General features: G+C 40.3%; 1 protein-coding gene across 7 annotated transcripts in view; it reads left to right on the top strand.

Moving 5' to 3' along the window:
• Window positions 1–16,109, top strand: part of phldb2b (pleckstrin homology-like domain, family B, member 2b) — a 39,473-nt gene extending 23,364 nt beyond the window's left edge. For 2 of the 7 annotated variants that reach the window (XM_061064037.1, XM_061064043.1), the window contains 18 exons: window positions 739–1,119; window positions 2,087–2,248; window positions 2,463–2,600; window positions 3,888–4,016; window positions 6,319–6,474; window positions 6,708–6,818; window positions 6,931–7,005; window positions 7,129–7,266; window positions 7,681–7,833; window positions 7,994–8,200; window positions 8,348–8,491; window positions 8,675–8,774; window positions 10,048–10,198; window positions 12,597–12,687; window positions 12,914–13,060; window positions 13,572–13,791; window positions 13,969–14,054; window positions 14,153–16,109. In XM_061064037.1, coding sequence (XP_060920020.1) covers window positions 739–1,119; window positions 2,087–2,248; window positions 2,463–2,600; window positions 3,888–4,016; window positions 6,319–6,474; window positions 6,708–6,818; window positions 6,931–7,005; window positions 7,129–7,266; window positions 7,681–7,833; window positions 7,994–8,200; window positions 8,348–8,491; window positions 8,675–8,774; window positions 10,048–10,198; window positions 12,597–12,687; window positions 12,914–13,060; window positions 13,572–13,791; window positions 13,969–14,054; window positions 14,153–14,293 — 2,730 coding nt within the window. In that variant the 3' untranslated portion in view covers window positions 14,294–16,109. The remainder of the gene's footprint in view (window positions 1–738; window positions 1,120–2,086; window positions 2,249–2,462; window positions 2,601–3,887; window positions 4,017–6,318; window positions 6,475–6,707; window positions 6,819–6,930; window positions 7,006–7,128; window positions 7,267–7,680; window positions 7,834–7,993; window positions 8,201–8,347; window positions 8,492–8,674; window positions 8,775–10,047; window positions 10,199–12,596; window positions 12,688–12,913; window positions 13,061–13,571; window positions 13,792–13,968; window positions 14,055–14,152) is intronic. The other 5 variants (XM_061064038.1, XM_061064039.1, XM_061064040.1 and 2 more) reach the window with 5 other exon arrangements.

Raw genomic sequence — 16,109 nt, 5'->3', positions numbered from 1 at the left:
CTTACACACCTCTCCCTCAACAGAAGTTACTGCTGAACCTATGAGAGGGTATTTTGACTTCTTGCAGCCCCTGTAACTCCCCATATAGCTTTGTTAGGGCGGTGAAACCTGTAGAAAGGGGAACTCTTGCTTTACGGATCCTACAAGGATAACAAAATCTTCTTTCTATCGCATGCATATCGGATCTATTGTGTATGTTAAATACATACAGCAGTTGATGGTACTGAGCGTATGTTGGACTAAATGAGGACATTTTAAGCGGCGTGACTGACTTCTGCAATGCTTCCTCAGGTAACCTGAGCATTGGAAACTTTATTCTATGATGTAAAGACATAATAATACTGCAGCAGTGGAGCTTTTGTGACTCTAGTATGGAACATAACTGAATTTACAATGTGTGCATTTATTTTAACATAAGGCCTAGGCAGGTAAAGTTGAATATAACGTTGGCATGAGCTCAAAAATGATCTTATGTACTGGTTTGAATAGTCAAATGAAAGCTTGAATTGAGGTACACACATTTGATGCCTATTAGATGAGTCTCACCTTTTTATAACAGGATGTATGTATACTTTATTTGTGTTGCACCAAAAGCCCTATGCTGTGTTGAGGTTATTGCACTGACTGAGGTGAAACCAAAAAGGTGTTGACTTTTGGTCAAAAAACACTACTAAAGAATATTGAAGCCTTTCAGATGTACTTCCCTAAAAAACAAATCTCTGTCTGTGCTCATCTCAGGAGCGGCAGCGGCTTGAGACCATCTTGTCTCTGTGTACGGAGCTGGGCCGGTCTGAGAGAGATGGAGGTGGCACAACTACTGCTCCGACTTCGGCTGTAGCAGATCTCCAAAAGATCAATCAGGAGCTCGAGAAGCTTCAAGTGAACGACGACGACGATGACGACACACCATCAGTCTTTTCGGACTCCTCTGCTTTTAATGGAACCACAGAGAATGGACACACCGTCTCCCCTGGATTAGAGAATGGTTACTATGACAACGACCTACAGGTACGACAGAGACGCAGCAGCGGCCAGCGAGACAACAGGGCAGAATCCCCTGCTGTCAGTCTGCGAAGCTTTGGCCCCTCCCCTTCTCCTCGTACACAGAGGAACAATGAGGTACATTTATTTGTACATATGAACCCCCCCTCCCCCTCCTTAAAATCTCTGTTGTCATACTGTATTAAGTATTGAACAGTTGACTGATACCTGAATTAGCAACAGACCAACTCAAAGGTCACTTCTTAATGCACAGAGATGTATAAAACATACATGTTTGCAGGGTCTTGATTATTTACTTAGTATCAATTTCTCAACTGCAACCAACACTAACCCATCCATATAAAGGTACCCTAACCCTCAGACCCTCCTCCTTACTAAGGCTTAGAAAAAAACATTAAACCGAGAGAGGGAGACCTGAGTGCACAGATTGGTTAAATCAAGAGTTGAGAGAGTTGCTGAACAGGAAGTAATTTTTTTTGGTATATTGGTATTCTGTTTCATTCTGTGGTTACAGACTGGAGTCAGATGAGCATTGTTGACAGAGATTATAATCCATAAACAATCTGTTTGAAGTGGCTCTAATCCAGTTTAAGTTCTGCCTCATGCACATCCTCTGTAAGAAAAGAGTGCAAGACTGCTAAAGTGGCACCTTTGACTTTCTTCAGCCTCTTTAAAGATTAATCCGGATTAATGTGGGAAGTGGTTATGTGCCCTGCTCTTTTTGGAAAAGAGGAGAGTGACAAGTATCAACATACACATCCTTCACATACACAGATGGGAGATATTTACAGCCCATTTATTAGATTAGAGCAGGCCAAGTGTTACCATTCAGAACAGACAGCTGGTGTTTATGTATGTGGGTGATTGTGTGCTTGTGTCTGCACACATTTCTTGGCTGTTGAAGAACAAAAGTTCCTCGTAGCAAAGGATGAGTAGAATAAAAAATGCTAAGTAGACCTAGTTTCCCCAATAATTTAATTGATAGTTGATATAAATTATGGCCATAAATCACCAATAACAGGTATCATAATTTAGATCTTATCAATGGTGCAATCCTTGACTTTGTTGATTATGCTGTTTCCAGGCTCTAGATGAAGCCGCTCGTTACCGTAGACAAGAAATGAGGCCATCAGAGGAGGAGGTGAGGCGTGTGGAGGAGGAGAGGATCCAGGTGCTGAACAACATGGAGGAGGTGGAGCAAAAGATCAAAGAGCTGGACAACCAAATAGAGGAGTCTTCCCGAGAGGTAAGACAAATATGAAGAGGGAGGGTGGGGGGGGGATTTCAATAGACACAACACTTCTTTTACCTAACTTGTTTGTGAAACTAAAATGATATTATGTAACATAATGTACAGATTTTAATTAAAGTAAGGATCAACCAGGTATTCAAAATCAGTTCTGTTCAGAAAAAAAACAGAAGACACAAATGACTTCCTTACTCGTGTGTGTTTATCCTAGGTGGAGGTTGAGCGAGCTTTGGTGGAGGCAGAGATGGAGTCAGAGGCAGCTGCTCTTCTGCAGGAAAAAGATGCTTTAGAGGCACTCCACAACAAGATGGCCGACCTAGAGACCAAGTCCCAGCAAGAAAAAGAAAAGGTATTTGACAAACAGTTCTTAATTGTAAATGAAGAATGGCCAAATGGAAACCTCTCAGATTCATTATGATGTCACAGCGGCCAAGAGCCTGTTAACATTCAGACGAGTTAAAAGACAAGAGGACACTTGAAATGCTGAAAGAACTAACCTGAAAGTGATTAAGGCGTTTGATGATGCACTGTGCAAACAGATTGAACTTCTTTGCTCAAGCACTGGTAAGTGATATTACTGTGAGGCACACTGGAGAAACTTCAAAATATCAACTGAAGTTTTTTTTAACCACATCAGCGTCAAACATGAACGTTATCTATGAGTTTTCAACGGCAGCATGTATTTTTCCTCCTAAGGTGTTAGTGTGTGTGTGTGAGACGTTGAAAATAAATGTGCTATGTTGAGACTCTTATAAATTAAGGGGTCATGTGACTTGCTGGCAGGTGTTAATCCTTCTCATGTCGTCTTTGGTCCAAATATATATCTGTTAATAATGCCCAGGGTGTAGTGGTCACCAAGTGTTACTATCTTACACCCTCTCCTGCTGAGGGAGCGAGTGTGTGTGTGTGTGTGTGTGTCAGTCTACATTTCAACCAATATATGGTATCATTCACTGAGTGTGAAGTGTAGGTGGAAAAACGTATTGAATTTGTTGTGTGTACGTGTGTTTGGATGTATGTGTTTGGTTTGGGATGTCCTCTGTTGGACTGAGTGGTTGCATCATTCTGAAACGTACATGAACACACACCCAGTAGACACTGTACTTTATAAAACCCCATCATGATACAGAGTGTGATTAAGGGAAAGAGAGGCAGATCAGTTAGAAACCAACTGTTTACTTTCTAAGACTTACTTAAAGGAAGTGAAGGTGAATGCTTGGAAAGATTTGGGTGACTGTATTTGTTGCGGTATTCATAAAAAACACATTCATCTATTCATCCATTAACTAGATCATTTCCATTCAATCAGAGAGGAAAAATGACAACAGACAGAACTCATGGCACAATTTTCATTCTATCTCCATGCCTCCATTTCAGTTTAATTCCTCCTTAGTTCTCCATCCCTTTAGTATTTTATTTCTCCAGCTTCCCCACCCTCCCATCCCTCTAGGCTAATCTTGCTGACCTGGTTGCCGTAGTGACTAACTGTTGCTCCCCCTGTCCCACTAACGCTGCCATCCTCTCTCTGTCCTGTGTATGTGTGTCTGTTTGTATGTGCACATAAACAAATGTGTGCATTGGGTGTGTGTATGGGCATGTTTGTGCATCTCTGTGTACGGACATGTGTGTATGTCAGGCGTGCGAGTTGCTGCAGGCAGAAAGGGGCAGAGTAGAGAGGTTGGCTCAGATTGTGTGTGAGCAACGCTCCCAGCTGGACAGCTGCCCTGAGGCCACCAAGGAGCCCCTGCAGGAGCAGCTGGCCAGGGTCAGTACACACACACACACACACACCTCACAAATATCGATCAGCTTTGTAAGTGAATGTAATCCATCTTTTCTATAATACAATTAATCTTTTACAAAGCTTCTACATTGTAGTGTTTTGTTTGCTTCACTCATGTATGTTATGGTGGGCAAAATATTAGGAACACCATTCAATATAATGTACTTGAGTAAAGCATCATCACCCACTTCAGCTTTCATGTCATATATGAAGTAGAAATATCACCTTTCTAAACTTGCAAACAAAAACGTAACATGTAGAAGTTTTGTGAAAGTAGATTTTATGGTAGAACTTTTGTATTGGATTGTATAAGATTGCATAGATGGTCGTTATGTTATGGCTGATCTGTGTGTACTTGAATAACCTTTCCTTTCATTAGAATAAATGAACATGTTTTCTTTCCTATGTTCTTTTTGTTTCCTTTCTGCATAATAATGTCTGTAAAAGATCTGCATGCACACTCACAGTGAGGGAAACTCAGAAATTAACAGATGTAACATAATGACTGTTAACATTTGAAGTTTATGTATACAGAAGATCACAGACCCAGAAAAAAAAGAGCCATGTGAGGGCTGAATGAATTGCATGTGGACATTTATTTTCTTAACTGAGTGAATTGCCTGGTCCATGTTGTTTCATGTTTTCTCCTCTATATTTCTAACCTTGTTGTTTGTCTACACATCATATTGTTTTAATCAAGAGGGTGAAGCCTGTAAGAGTATGAAATATGATCAAAATAACTTAAGAAGTCATCGTAATCTGTGTCCCTATTGAGCTTGCAACCTGCAACTCAATTGCTAGCCAGGATGAAACACTTTAATAGCCAACAGAGCCCCCTTGTGGCCAAACACTGACACTGCCATACGGAGAATGCAAAACACAGTAATAAGAATGAACAGAAAATATGCATGTCCAAATGTTTGATGCAAATAACAGAAAACTATAAGGCACGATTGCATTTCAACATGTCCACATGTTTCCAATCATTTGCTTGGGATTTCACCTTTTTTTTGTTACATCCATCACAGCTGTAGTGTCTTATTTTAAACAAAACAAATGTTGTGCTTTATAGCCTGAGGGGCAAATTTGATCTAGTTTGGGTGTGTTATTGTCAAATGCAACAGATCATTGTCCAATGCATGTCATCATTTTGGACGCGTCGTTCTGTTTGTTTTACCTTTTCCTTGGCTTATGCCCCGCATAACTCAAGACTCCCCCCACAGTTCAGCAACAAATAAGAGTTACACATGTTGGCTCCAACAACAACCTGCAAGCACACAAAAGTACAAATTGTGGAGTCCAGAATAGAAACAAGTTATATTTGTAAAACCTAAAGTTGTTTGCCTGATTTAAGATAAGAGGAATCGTGACTTATGCTTGTACATAAACACACACGACAGAAGCTCACTACTCTTCACCAAGGGAGGAGAAGGTAAAAGATAGAGAGGTGTGTCTACATAAACTATGGCAAGACTTTCCTACACCTGAATGTGTGTATTGACAGACACCAAACAATTCACCAATCAATCAATTCATGAATCAGCTATCCAATCTGTAAAGGTCGCTGACACGATTACACAGATGACTGCAAACTCATGATCAGAGCCATTTTATTTTTCTGGTCTTTAATTTACTTAAGCTGCATGTGTTTTCTCGTGATGCGCTGTTCTCTGTAATCATTTGTTTACATGATAGGAGTCTCAGTTTGTCTATAATTTGGAAGAATGCTTACAGTGTGTCCTTGTCGCATGTTTACTTTACCTGGTTATGCTTTGGTGTCCGCATGACTGCTCAGTGTTGGAGAAACATCTGGGTTGTGTGTGTCTGGTTTGCATCACCTGTGTCAAATCAAATGTATTTGGGTGGAAGGCTTACAGAGCTTACACCCAGTGACAGGGGGGTTTCAACTGGAAAAATGTAAAATGTTCAATTTTAAAAAGGACATTTTTAACTGAAATCAAGTAACGTGTTAGACTGTTCATGAACTCTTGAATGTTAATCACTACATCACCACTCAGCACAGTTTTCACAATGTGTCTGAACCATAAAACCTAATGTTAATTACTGCTTTATTGCTGTTAAAATCCTTATTATTATTGTAAAATAATAATTGTATTAACATGCATTTAACCACCATTCATCCCTCTTTATGTATGTGTGTTTCTCAAATCCTTGTTGTATACTGGTGTCTTTTCTGAAGTTTGTTGCTCTCCTCGTGTGCACTGGCCTTCCTCAGTCCTGCCTGTTTATCTCTGCTTTGTTTTCTCTGTGTGTTTGTGCGTAGGACTGTGAAGTGCTAGAGACGGAGACAAAGCGTTTTGAGGACCTTGAGTTCCAGCAACTGGAAAAAGAGAGCAGGCAGGATGAGGAGAAGGAGACCCATACACAACAACTCCTCCGGGAGATAGCTGACCATCAGCGAAGCACCGTCACTCGCAAGGTAACAGCTGTCACAGCAATTTATCCACACCAGAAGACATCTTCATTTTGCACTTCAATTACAGACAGAAAACATTGATAGATTCAACTGATAAATGGTTAAAAAAAACTTTGATGAACAGCTTGTTCAAGTGAGTTTAAATTGGTTTAAAAGAAGCTTTGGTATTAGTTTTAGCAACATGATCTATAAGGGAGCTAAAAACATGTAACATATTGGTTTTTCTTTTTCTTCAGGAGAGACTATTAACACTGAAAAAGCAGGCAGTGCAGATTACCCAGCAGGCTCAGCGAGAGAAGGAGAGCTTCATGAAGGAGAGGAGCAACCTTGAAGCAATGCTACAAAGGGTAAGAGAATTGTCATCGTCTTGTATTTGATGTATTATTAATATGAAAAGGGGAGGGGTCGGGAAGGCTTTTAGTTTGAGTATCTTTTGACATGCCTTTTTTTTTCCTTTAGGAGAAAGAAAACCTCGCCACGCTTGAAAGAAAATATGCTGATCTCACCGGTGGCAGGGGTTTCACTCTAAGGGAGGTAAGTTTGATCGACAGCTGTGGGAACAGAGAATGAGAACTGCCCTCCCCTTTTAGCCTCCTAAAGTAAGCAGGATCCTCCTCCTCCTGTCTAATCTCTGGGGTTTCCTTCTCTACTCGTTAGGAGAAAGCCTCACTGGCTGATGTGTGTCAGTCTTTTAGCCATCGGTGCCGTTACAACACATCTGCCACATGTCCTCCTCCAGTAAACATGTGTGCCCTCTCATCCCTCCTTTCCTCTATTTCTCTCAAGAATGCTGAGGTACTTTCTTCTTATATTTCTCACATATCCCTCTCTGTTCTTCTCTTTGTTCAGATTGTCCGTTCTCCTCCTTCTATCTAGTTCTTTGTATTTCCTCCCCCTTTTTTCCACTCGTTGTAACTTGCAGAAAGTTGTAACAGTTTGATTCATTTGATGCACAGCTCATACTCACACATATTCATTCTGTGGTAACCTTGTAAGAATGTCTTTTGTCTCGTGTAATCGTCTCAATCTGTGTTAACAGTGTAATAACTTGTTTGTGTGTCTAAACTTATTTTGATGTGAAAAAGCTGCAATCACAGAATTCTGCATCGTTCTAACAAAGTTTTGTCTTAACATATTAATAAGGCCGACTGACTTCATGCAATGCCTCACCCCTTCTCTCTTCCCCACTCTCCACATGATACCTTTCAGGGCTATGTCACAGTCAGTGAAATCAATGAGCTTTACTCACAGCTTGGGGGGGAACTTAAACCCGCCCCCGCCTCTGCCTTGGCCAATGCCTCTCCAGAGTCCACCGCAAACCCCTCCCCTGATGGCGACACCTCAAAACCACCAGAGGATGAGGTGTGTGTGTAGAGGTGTAAATCGCCTGCATATGTAGTGCAGTACAAAGACGTAGATTTAGAAAAGTGTGTGTGTGAACGATCGTGTGATTTTCCCCAATTTCCTTTCTTCTTCTGCACTGTTTGAGTTTTCTGACAATTTTCCTTTCTTCTTTTTCAAGCTCTGTCATTCTTCCTCACCTGCCGACTGTCATTCCTCTTCCTCCTCCTCTTCTTCTTCCTCCTTTCAACTAAATCCCCGCCCCCTTCCCAAAACCCCCTCTGTGCATTGGCCAGAGAACATGGTGTCATATCGAGACCCCTCTCCCCTCCCTGACTCCCCCCCACCTCCCCTTCCTGTCAAAAAACAACATCACCGACACAGGCAGGTAATATGTGTGTGTGTGTGTTTGTTTGTGTGTGTAAGTTTCAGCCACTGAGTGAGCGCCTTTTCTTGTTTTAAGATTTATGTAAATGATGAACAATCGATAAATAGTTTACTGTGTTCGTCCCTTCCCTGTTGTATGTTGGATCAGCAATTCCGTTTGTTGGAAGAGAGAAAGAGGTCTGAGAGAGAATCCGGCTCCCACCTAAGTGACACCCTACCCAGGAAGAGAAGCACACCCACCATGACGCCTCAGTTCACTAGCGCAACACTGGGACGCAACTTCTCTAACAAGGTATGCACATATAGAGGGTCACATGTGAACAAATCCACCTCAATTATAAGGATGGCATCATTTTTCATATTGGTCCAAATGTTTCTTTCCTGTTTTTTATTCTATTGTTTTGTGTATTATAATGTAAGGAATGAAATTACATACTGTGTAATTTTTTTTAAACATTGTTAATCTGTTTTATAGTCCCACCAGCCGCTGGTTCAGAGCACAAGTTGTGGCAGCATTCTTCCAAGAATTTTCTCCCTATCCAACAAGGAGACTGACTCTCGACGTCTGCATAAAGGTACACACCCTTACTCACATGTACGACCTTCATCTGATAGACGCAAACACAAGAGTAGTCTGGAATACATATACATTTCATTTCCCTTACAAAGACTCTGAATATTTCATTATTCCTCTTCTCTTACTGTGTATTGACTCGCAAACATACTCATCTTTGGGTTTTCACAGAAAACAATGCACCATATATGGTGATGTCCATATTGTGTGCTGTTGTGCACCTCCGTTTTGTTTATCTAATTTGTTTATTGGTCGTTGGAGATAACACAGGAATGTAAGTGGTGGAGGGGCTGCTCCATCATGTTGGTGCAGAGCGTATATTTCTGTTTGTGTGTCTGCATTCAGCATAGGTTCTGGATTCAGCTGTTACAGTTTGAAAAATGTAATACTAGTTTAAAATGACTGCTTAGAAGTAGATTTCCTCTAAGAAAGTCAGCTTTTAACTCCACAAAGTGTACCGTAACACTGCCATATTTATGCTGGTATTTGCTTTTGAATCCACATGTAGCCTCTTCAACTTGAAAGATGGTCGGTTACTTCAGGGAAGCTTTTACCATTTCTGATTTTGGATGTGTTTATGGTCTCAGTGATTGAATGAAAGTTAAACTACTTAAGTGTATCTCAACCACATGCATGAAACAGTTTTTATATAAGAGGCTTTTTTATTACACTTTCACAGGTTAGATATCTTAAAGGATCTAGTTCTTCTGAGTTATGTGGAGTGTGTGTTGTAAAAGAACTGCTGTGTTTTCCGGACACACGCATGTATCAGGTCCCTGAGTCCCTTTGGTCCCTTGATGTGGCTCATCAGATGGGTGGGTCTGCTGCATGGGCAAGATGCTATCAGGTCTTTCTGTTTGCTTCTTTCTGTACCCAGAGGCTGAGTTAGTCTCTCTTTTAATATCTGCTCCATGATTTTGTCAACATTCCTGCTCTTGCTTTGGAGAACATCCTCTTTTCAGACTTCTTTGGACTGCATTAAATACTTCAGGACTTTGTTGTACTGCATGTACTCATTTTGCTGACTTTGTCGTTGGTTGTACGTTTGTTTGAGTCCTGCATTTGGACACAGATAGAGTGTCTTTTATCTTTTCTCTGAATGTAAAAAGAGCTTTTCACGCTGGCGGAGCTTTGTGATCCAAAATTGCAACCTGTTGTCCCAGATGAGGTGACACAGACAGGTAACTAAAGTCTATGCAGGTGCAAATGAAGAATAGCTCATGCTGTGTGTGGTAAACATCTCTCTTTTTTTCTTTTTTTTTTCGATTTTCCAGGTCAGCCCAGCTCCCGAGCAGCTTCCCAGACCAACGTGTACCTTGATGCCTTTGGTTACCGTGACAACCAGGCCTTTGACACAATGAGCATTGACAGTACTGACTCTATTGAAACCAGCATCTCTGCCTGCTCACCTGACAATGTCTCCAGGTCAGTGTTCACAGTAGCTGTTTTTGTGCATGCACACAGGAAGGTCTGTACTGTGTCCTACTGTCACAGTTGTATAAATGTAATTTTACTTGAGGGTTTTTATGTGAAGTTTTAGCGCATTAACATGAACCACTGCTACTCCCATCACTCCTTTAGTCTGATGTAAAAAAGGTTGAGAAACAAAAGGCAAGCTGTTTTCAAATGAATAGAACATGACAAAAGGCGGAGAAATATTAAAACTTGAAAACACAAAAATGTCTCTTTGTGTCTATAATATGAAACATTGACTGAAGGAAGGAGATGGGGGGGGGGGCAACCAAGAGAGTAGAAAGTGAGTTAATGTAAAAAGTGTGTGGAGCTGCAGAGCAGAGGTTTCCCGCCTTGCATGGTCCCTCCTTAGAGAATAAGATGTGTAGTACTGTGTGTGTTGTATGAGTTAGCGGGGGACTCTTGATTAGTGTTCCAAGGGTCAGGTTACGGAAGACGGAAAACATGAAGGTGTGTGTGTTTATGTGTGCATATGTGTGTGTGTTCAGTCAACCCCCACTGGTCCAGATGACCTGAGTAAACCAGTATGAGTGTGGAGGTACATTTCGGGGGTCCACCCCCCTGTCTGGACTGAAACCATGTGTTCTTGCTTTCCTTCTCTCCTTTTTTTTACAGTGGTTGCATCTGTCTTTTGTCTCCCCTCCTCTTGTTCCTCTGAATGGTATGCTCTTGGTTTCTGCAAAAAGTTTCACAGTCGCAAACCATTTGCAGATTGACCTCTCTGCATTGTAAGTTTTCCTTGAAGAGAGACTGCCTCAGTGATCCTCGGTATGCTCTCAGTCGGACTGTGTTGTACGGCCTTACATTGGAGTGAAAGATGTGTGCAGTAGAGTCTGGATCAGTGCTGGACACAGAAGTAGTTTAAGGATAGAACTGGATTTCTTTTACATCTTGTCAGGGATGTATCCTGATCCCTGGAGTTACAGGTGTTGGAGCAAGACTTAAAAAACTCTTAATTAATCCAAATTCTCGATGAGAGAGATTTGAACTGGACTGTTCTACGATGACTATGAGCGCGATTCCCTCTCATCGACGGAGGTAAGAGAATGGAAGAGGAATGCAGGAAGAGGGGAAAGGATGGATGTAACAATGAGGTTGGAGAAAGTTTAGAGTCATTTATTTCAGTTTAGAGTTTATTTTATTTAATATTATTTAAGTCGTTACAGGGAAAAATTTATTTAGATTCTTAATCCAAGTACTGGACTAACATTTTGCAAACAATGTAGCCGAAGATACTGATATAAGTAATTATGCCCTTCAGTCATATTAAGTTGTATTCTTTTGTTAGATTTCACTTCTTTTTTATTTCAAATGATTACTTGAACACATTTGCTGCCTGCAAAAGAGAGAGGGATTGAGATGTGTGGTAATGATTTTGCACTAAACTTTCAGATGCATTTGAAACAAAAACCAGGGAGCGGGAAACTTTTTTTTTTCTGCTCGTTCTTCCTTTCTTTTTTCAAATCTTCCCTCCTGATCCTTTTTTCTCTTTTTTGATTACTTCGGTTACCCCACTTTTCCGTCTCTCTTTCTCTGTCACTCTTCTTTCCTTCCTGATTTGTTTAGACTGAGTCTAATGTGTACCATTCATCTTAACAATGTTGTGACATCATCACAGATCAACACTGAGTATCCATTTCCTCTGGCTCTGTGTGTGTGAGTGCTTGAGTGGGCTTGTTGCCTTTTAGTAGGATCTTAAGCAAGAAAATGAGCTGCATGATTATAGAGAACGAGGGAGGAAAAATATAGTTAAACATGACAAACACACAAAATTCCTTCCTTGTGATGTTAGTCAGGAATGCATTTCATGTGTAGACCGTGTGCTGTCTCTGAGACCTGAAGCTAGACAAGGCGGCTGTTTTCAACTAAACACAGACAGTGACACATCAGAGAGTCAGCAAGTCCTGTGTGGAGAGAGCGCTGGTCCAATCCTTACATCTTCTTGATATTCAGACTCTCACACCATAAAAGGTCTTCAATCAGTATTAGAACGACTTTTTAATGAGGTTTCTCTGTACTTCAACCACTTTGATCTTATTTCTCAAACATGGATTGAGCGTAGATTGGACTCATCTTTAAGTATTTCTGTAATCTCAATACGTTGGCACTGACCTGAAGATTCACAGAAAATGTAACACCTGGAAAAACAGATGGAGAAGTCCGTCTGGATTCAGTTTGTCACGCTTGCTGCGAGTGTAGCAGGTTTAATTGATTGACTTGGCAGCTGCCCAGTTTCATTACATTTCAGTGTATTTCATGTTCAGCCTCATGAAAGTTGATTTGGTGTTTGTATTTTCAAGACCATGTTTCTTCTATGTTTCTAATGTGTGTGTGTGTTTGTGTGCCGCAGTGCCAGTACTTCCAATGTGGCCAAGCTAGAGGAGATGGAGCGTCTGCTGAGAGAAGCCCAGGCAGAGAAGATAAGCCTCATAGAACACAAGGTCACTACAAGATAAAACCATAATCACAGTTACATCCCTTACAGTTAATAGTAGAGACAGGCCATGTGTGGAGAGCCTGAACTGTCCCTGGAGTTACATTTATAATAAATATGTCAATTTAAACACAGAAACGTCTTTGTATGCTAACAAAAAAATACAGAAACTCTGTAAAATATTTCTGCAATTATTAAAAAAAAAAAATGTAACCAGTCAAATTATTCCTCAGGAGCGAGAGATGGGCATACGAAAGCAGGCACTAGAGGAGGAGCGGAGAAGAAGGGAGGACCTGGAGAAAAGGCTACAAGAAGAGACGAGCAGACGCCAGAAACTCATCGACCGTGAGGTGAAACTGCGAGAAAAACAGAGGGCACAGGTGAGAAAGAAAAACCATTTCATGGGCACGTATAAAGACTTGTGCTTCATCTTCATTCAGAATCTCTCACTGTGTGATCATTCTTCGGTAGAGATTGTTGTCATAACTCAGTTTCTCTGATCTAGATTGTACCATGTAAAGAATAATTCATAAAGGACACAAAGGATGTCATTTCATTTTTACCCAATAGATCATTTAGATTTATTCACCTTTGAGGTAGTTGACCTTTCACTCTTTGGACAAATCTTTCCATCTTGTTTCTGTAGCTGACTTATGTATGTTTCATACTCCCCTCCTTCTGCATGGTTTCAATCATGTCTGGCAGGTTATAGTATACGCTTCATCCATCTTCTTTTGTTCTCTGTCCTGGTTCATCAACTGTTGGCAGCAGATGAAAGAACTTGAATCTGTCTTACCATATGATACACATCTGCATGATTACGTAAACACCTCATTGTTATTACATATTCCATCTCCTCTGCAATGAACCCTTCCACTCTTTTCCCTCCAGTCCCGGCCGCTGACACGATACCTGCCGGTGCGAAAGGACGACTTTGACCTGCGCGCTCACATTGAGTCTGCCGGCCACAGCACAGACACATGCTTCCACTTGTCCATCTCAGAAAAAACCTGCCGTGGCTACTTGATCAAAATGGGAGGCAAGATCAAAACCTGGAAGAAACGCTGGTTTGTCTTTGACCGTAACCGACGCACGCTCTCCTACTATTCAGGTAGAACAAGCAGGCTCCAAACTACTACATACAAAAAATACATTTTTATATTTTGTAATTCCGTTGTTCAGAATGTTTTATATCAAATATAAATCAATGAACTGAACATGCTACACTACATTTCCTCACAATTGTGTTTCTATATTTGTATGTTAAAACACCCATCATCTTCTGCAGACAAACATGAAGCCAAACTGAAAGGAGTGATCTACTTCCAAGCTATTGAAGAGGTGTATTATGATCATTTGAAGAATGCACATAAGGTATGTGTGCATTTGTATTTATGTTGCTACAAACATGTTTTATGCAGGTATCTGATATCTCTAATTCTGACTTTTCCTTCTTCCTGTCACTGCTGCAGAGCCCTAACCCGTCTCTGACCTTCAGTGTGAAGACACACGACAGGGTCTACTACATGGTCGCTCCCTCTCCAGAGGCCATGAGAATCTGGATGGATGTGATCGTCACAGGTGCAGAGGGGTACACGCAGTTCATGGTGTAGGAACATGTGCCATCCTGCTGCCATGACTCTTTCTGGCTTTAAAGACTTCCGTTTCCCATTTTATTTTCAGATTTTGAAAAAGGATGAACGGACATTATAGTCACGTATGCTGGAGAATTGACTCATTTTCTGTTATAAAGACAGTAGCCTCAAGACACTCGAGATTCAGTTCTCACTTAAGAACAGTTCTTGCGCCTTATTCAGGAGATGTGCAGGGTTTACCCTCCCATGCCAGTCTGGGTTCTAACTCCAGAGAGGTTATTAAGTGCTGGTGATCTATGGCCCACTGTGGTGTCATAGAGTAAGCTCATGTGTACATCAAAAGATATTATTGTCAAATGTTTTAATTAACTCTATTTTTCACAAGATTAATAAAAACCCATTCCCTTAAATCATGAGCAGTATGTGACTCAAAGACAGATTGGCTAAATGAACCACTTTTAATAAATACACAAGTGAATCAGAAAATGGATTCAGAAACGTTTAATGCCAACCAATTAACTTTTTCACCAGAACAATAGAAATTTTAAAATGGGTTCAACCAATTCTAAACAGTTTTTGTTGTGTTTGTGTTAAATAATGCATAGTGATTTAGTAAAGTTAGTTTTATTTACTTTCTTTTGTTTTGATTAAACTCCATGTATCCTTACTGTGGCATACTCAGGTCTTAACTGTGGATGAGCATGCATGTTCAGTATGCTCATGTGTGAGTTTATACACAGTTACTAAAGAAGTGCCTGTTCAGACTTTATGTACACATCCATTTACTGGGAGCTTTGAAAGTAGCTCCAAGGTGCTATTCTTACACATTAAGTGACACTAATGATTCTAATCACGCCTTCATGTAAAAACATTTAGATCAGGGTGTAAGTAAGCACTCATCTTTGTGATTATCTGTTATTTTTTAATGTGGATTTACCGCTCTGAGTTTACAATAATGTTACCACAGACTCAGAAATAAAGCTCAAACAACTGTCATAATATAGTTACTGCAGGTGATTTTTTATATATATATATATATAAGTAAGAGGAATATTGACTATTACTAAGGGTCTACTTTTTCTATTTGTACATTTTGTTTCTAAGTTGTAGTTAGTTTTAAGACAGTTGTGCATGATCAACTCATGACTCCTATTTGTGCCTTTTTTTAATCATATTTTTGTGACAGTATTTTAACATCAGTGTTTAAGGGCTCCATGTATCTACATTATAAACTAAATGCCAAGCTATCTGTGCTGAGGAAACACAAATGTGGAAAGACGTTCCTGAGTGATTTTTCTTTTTTCTTTAAGAAAGTAGGATTAGGTTGTCTTTAAATGTGTTGAAATGGTACACACACTCAATTAGAGGCCTTAAGTCATCAAGACCGACTGACTGATTATTGTGCTGCTCTGGTCCACGAGCTTTTAATGCATCGCTTTTATTACCACTAATTCAGCGCCAGCTTTTCCACTTTGAACACTAAGGCTGCTTTTTGTATCGTTTATCTTGCCTCTTGGCATTGTATTTCTGTTCTGTTTTATCGACCAAAGTCAATGTTTATGTGGTAAAATGTATATGTGGTTTCTTTGCTTTGACTTCTCTTTCATCAGTACAGTGAGAGAAAGAGGATATCTGTTTGTGTTTTTAAGACGAGTACCTGGATGTTTTCCACCAACAAAAAGGGGGCTGTGATAAAGGAAGCGTCATGAGCTTTACTTCTCTCTGAGTTATTATTTTTTATGTGGATTACACTGTATTTATGCCATAACCAATGCATGTATCTTAATTTTATATTCCCCTAAGAATAATAAAAAATGATATATTTTACCTTTTA

This window comes from Labrus mixtus, chromosome 19, assembly GCF_963584025.1.
Source record: "Labrus mixtus chromosome 19, fLabMix1.1, whole genome shotgun sequence".
NCBI classification, from domain to species: Eukaryota; Metazoa; Chordata; class Actinopteri; order Labriformes; family Labridae; genus Labrus; species Labrus mixtus.
Note: the sequence above shows the minus strand (reverse complement) of the source record. Positions and strands in the feature narration are given on the sequence as shown.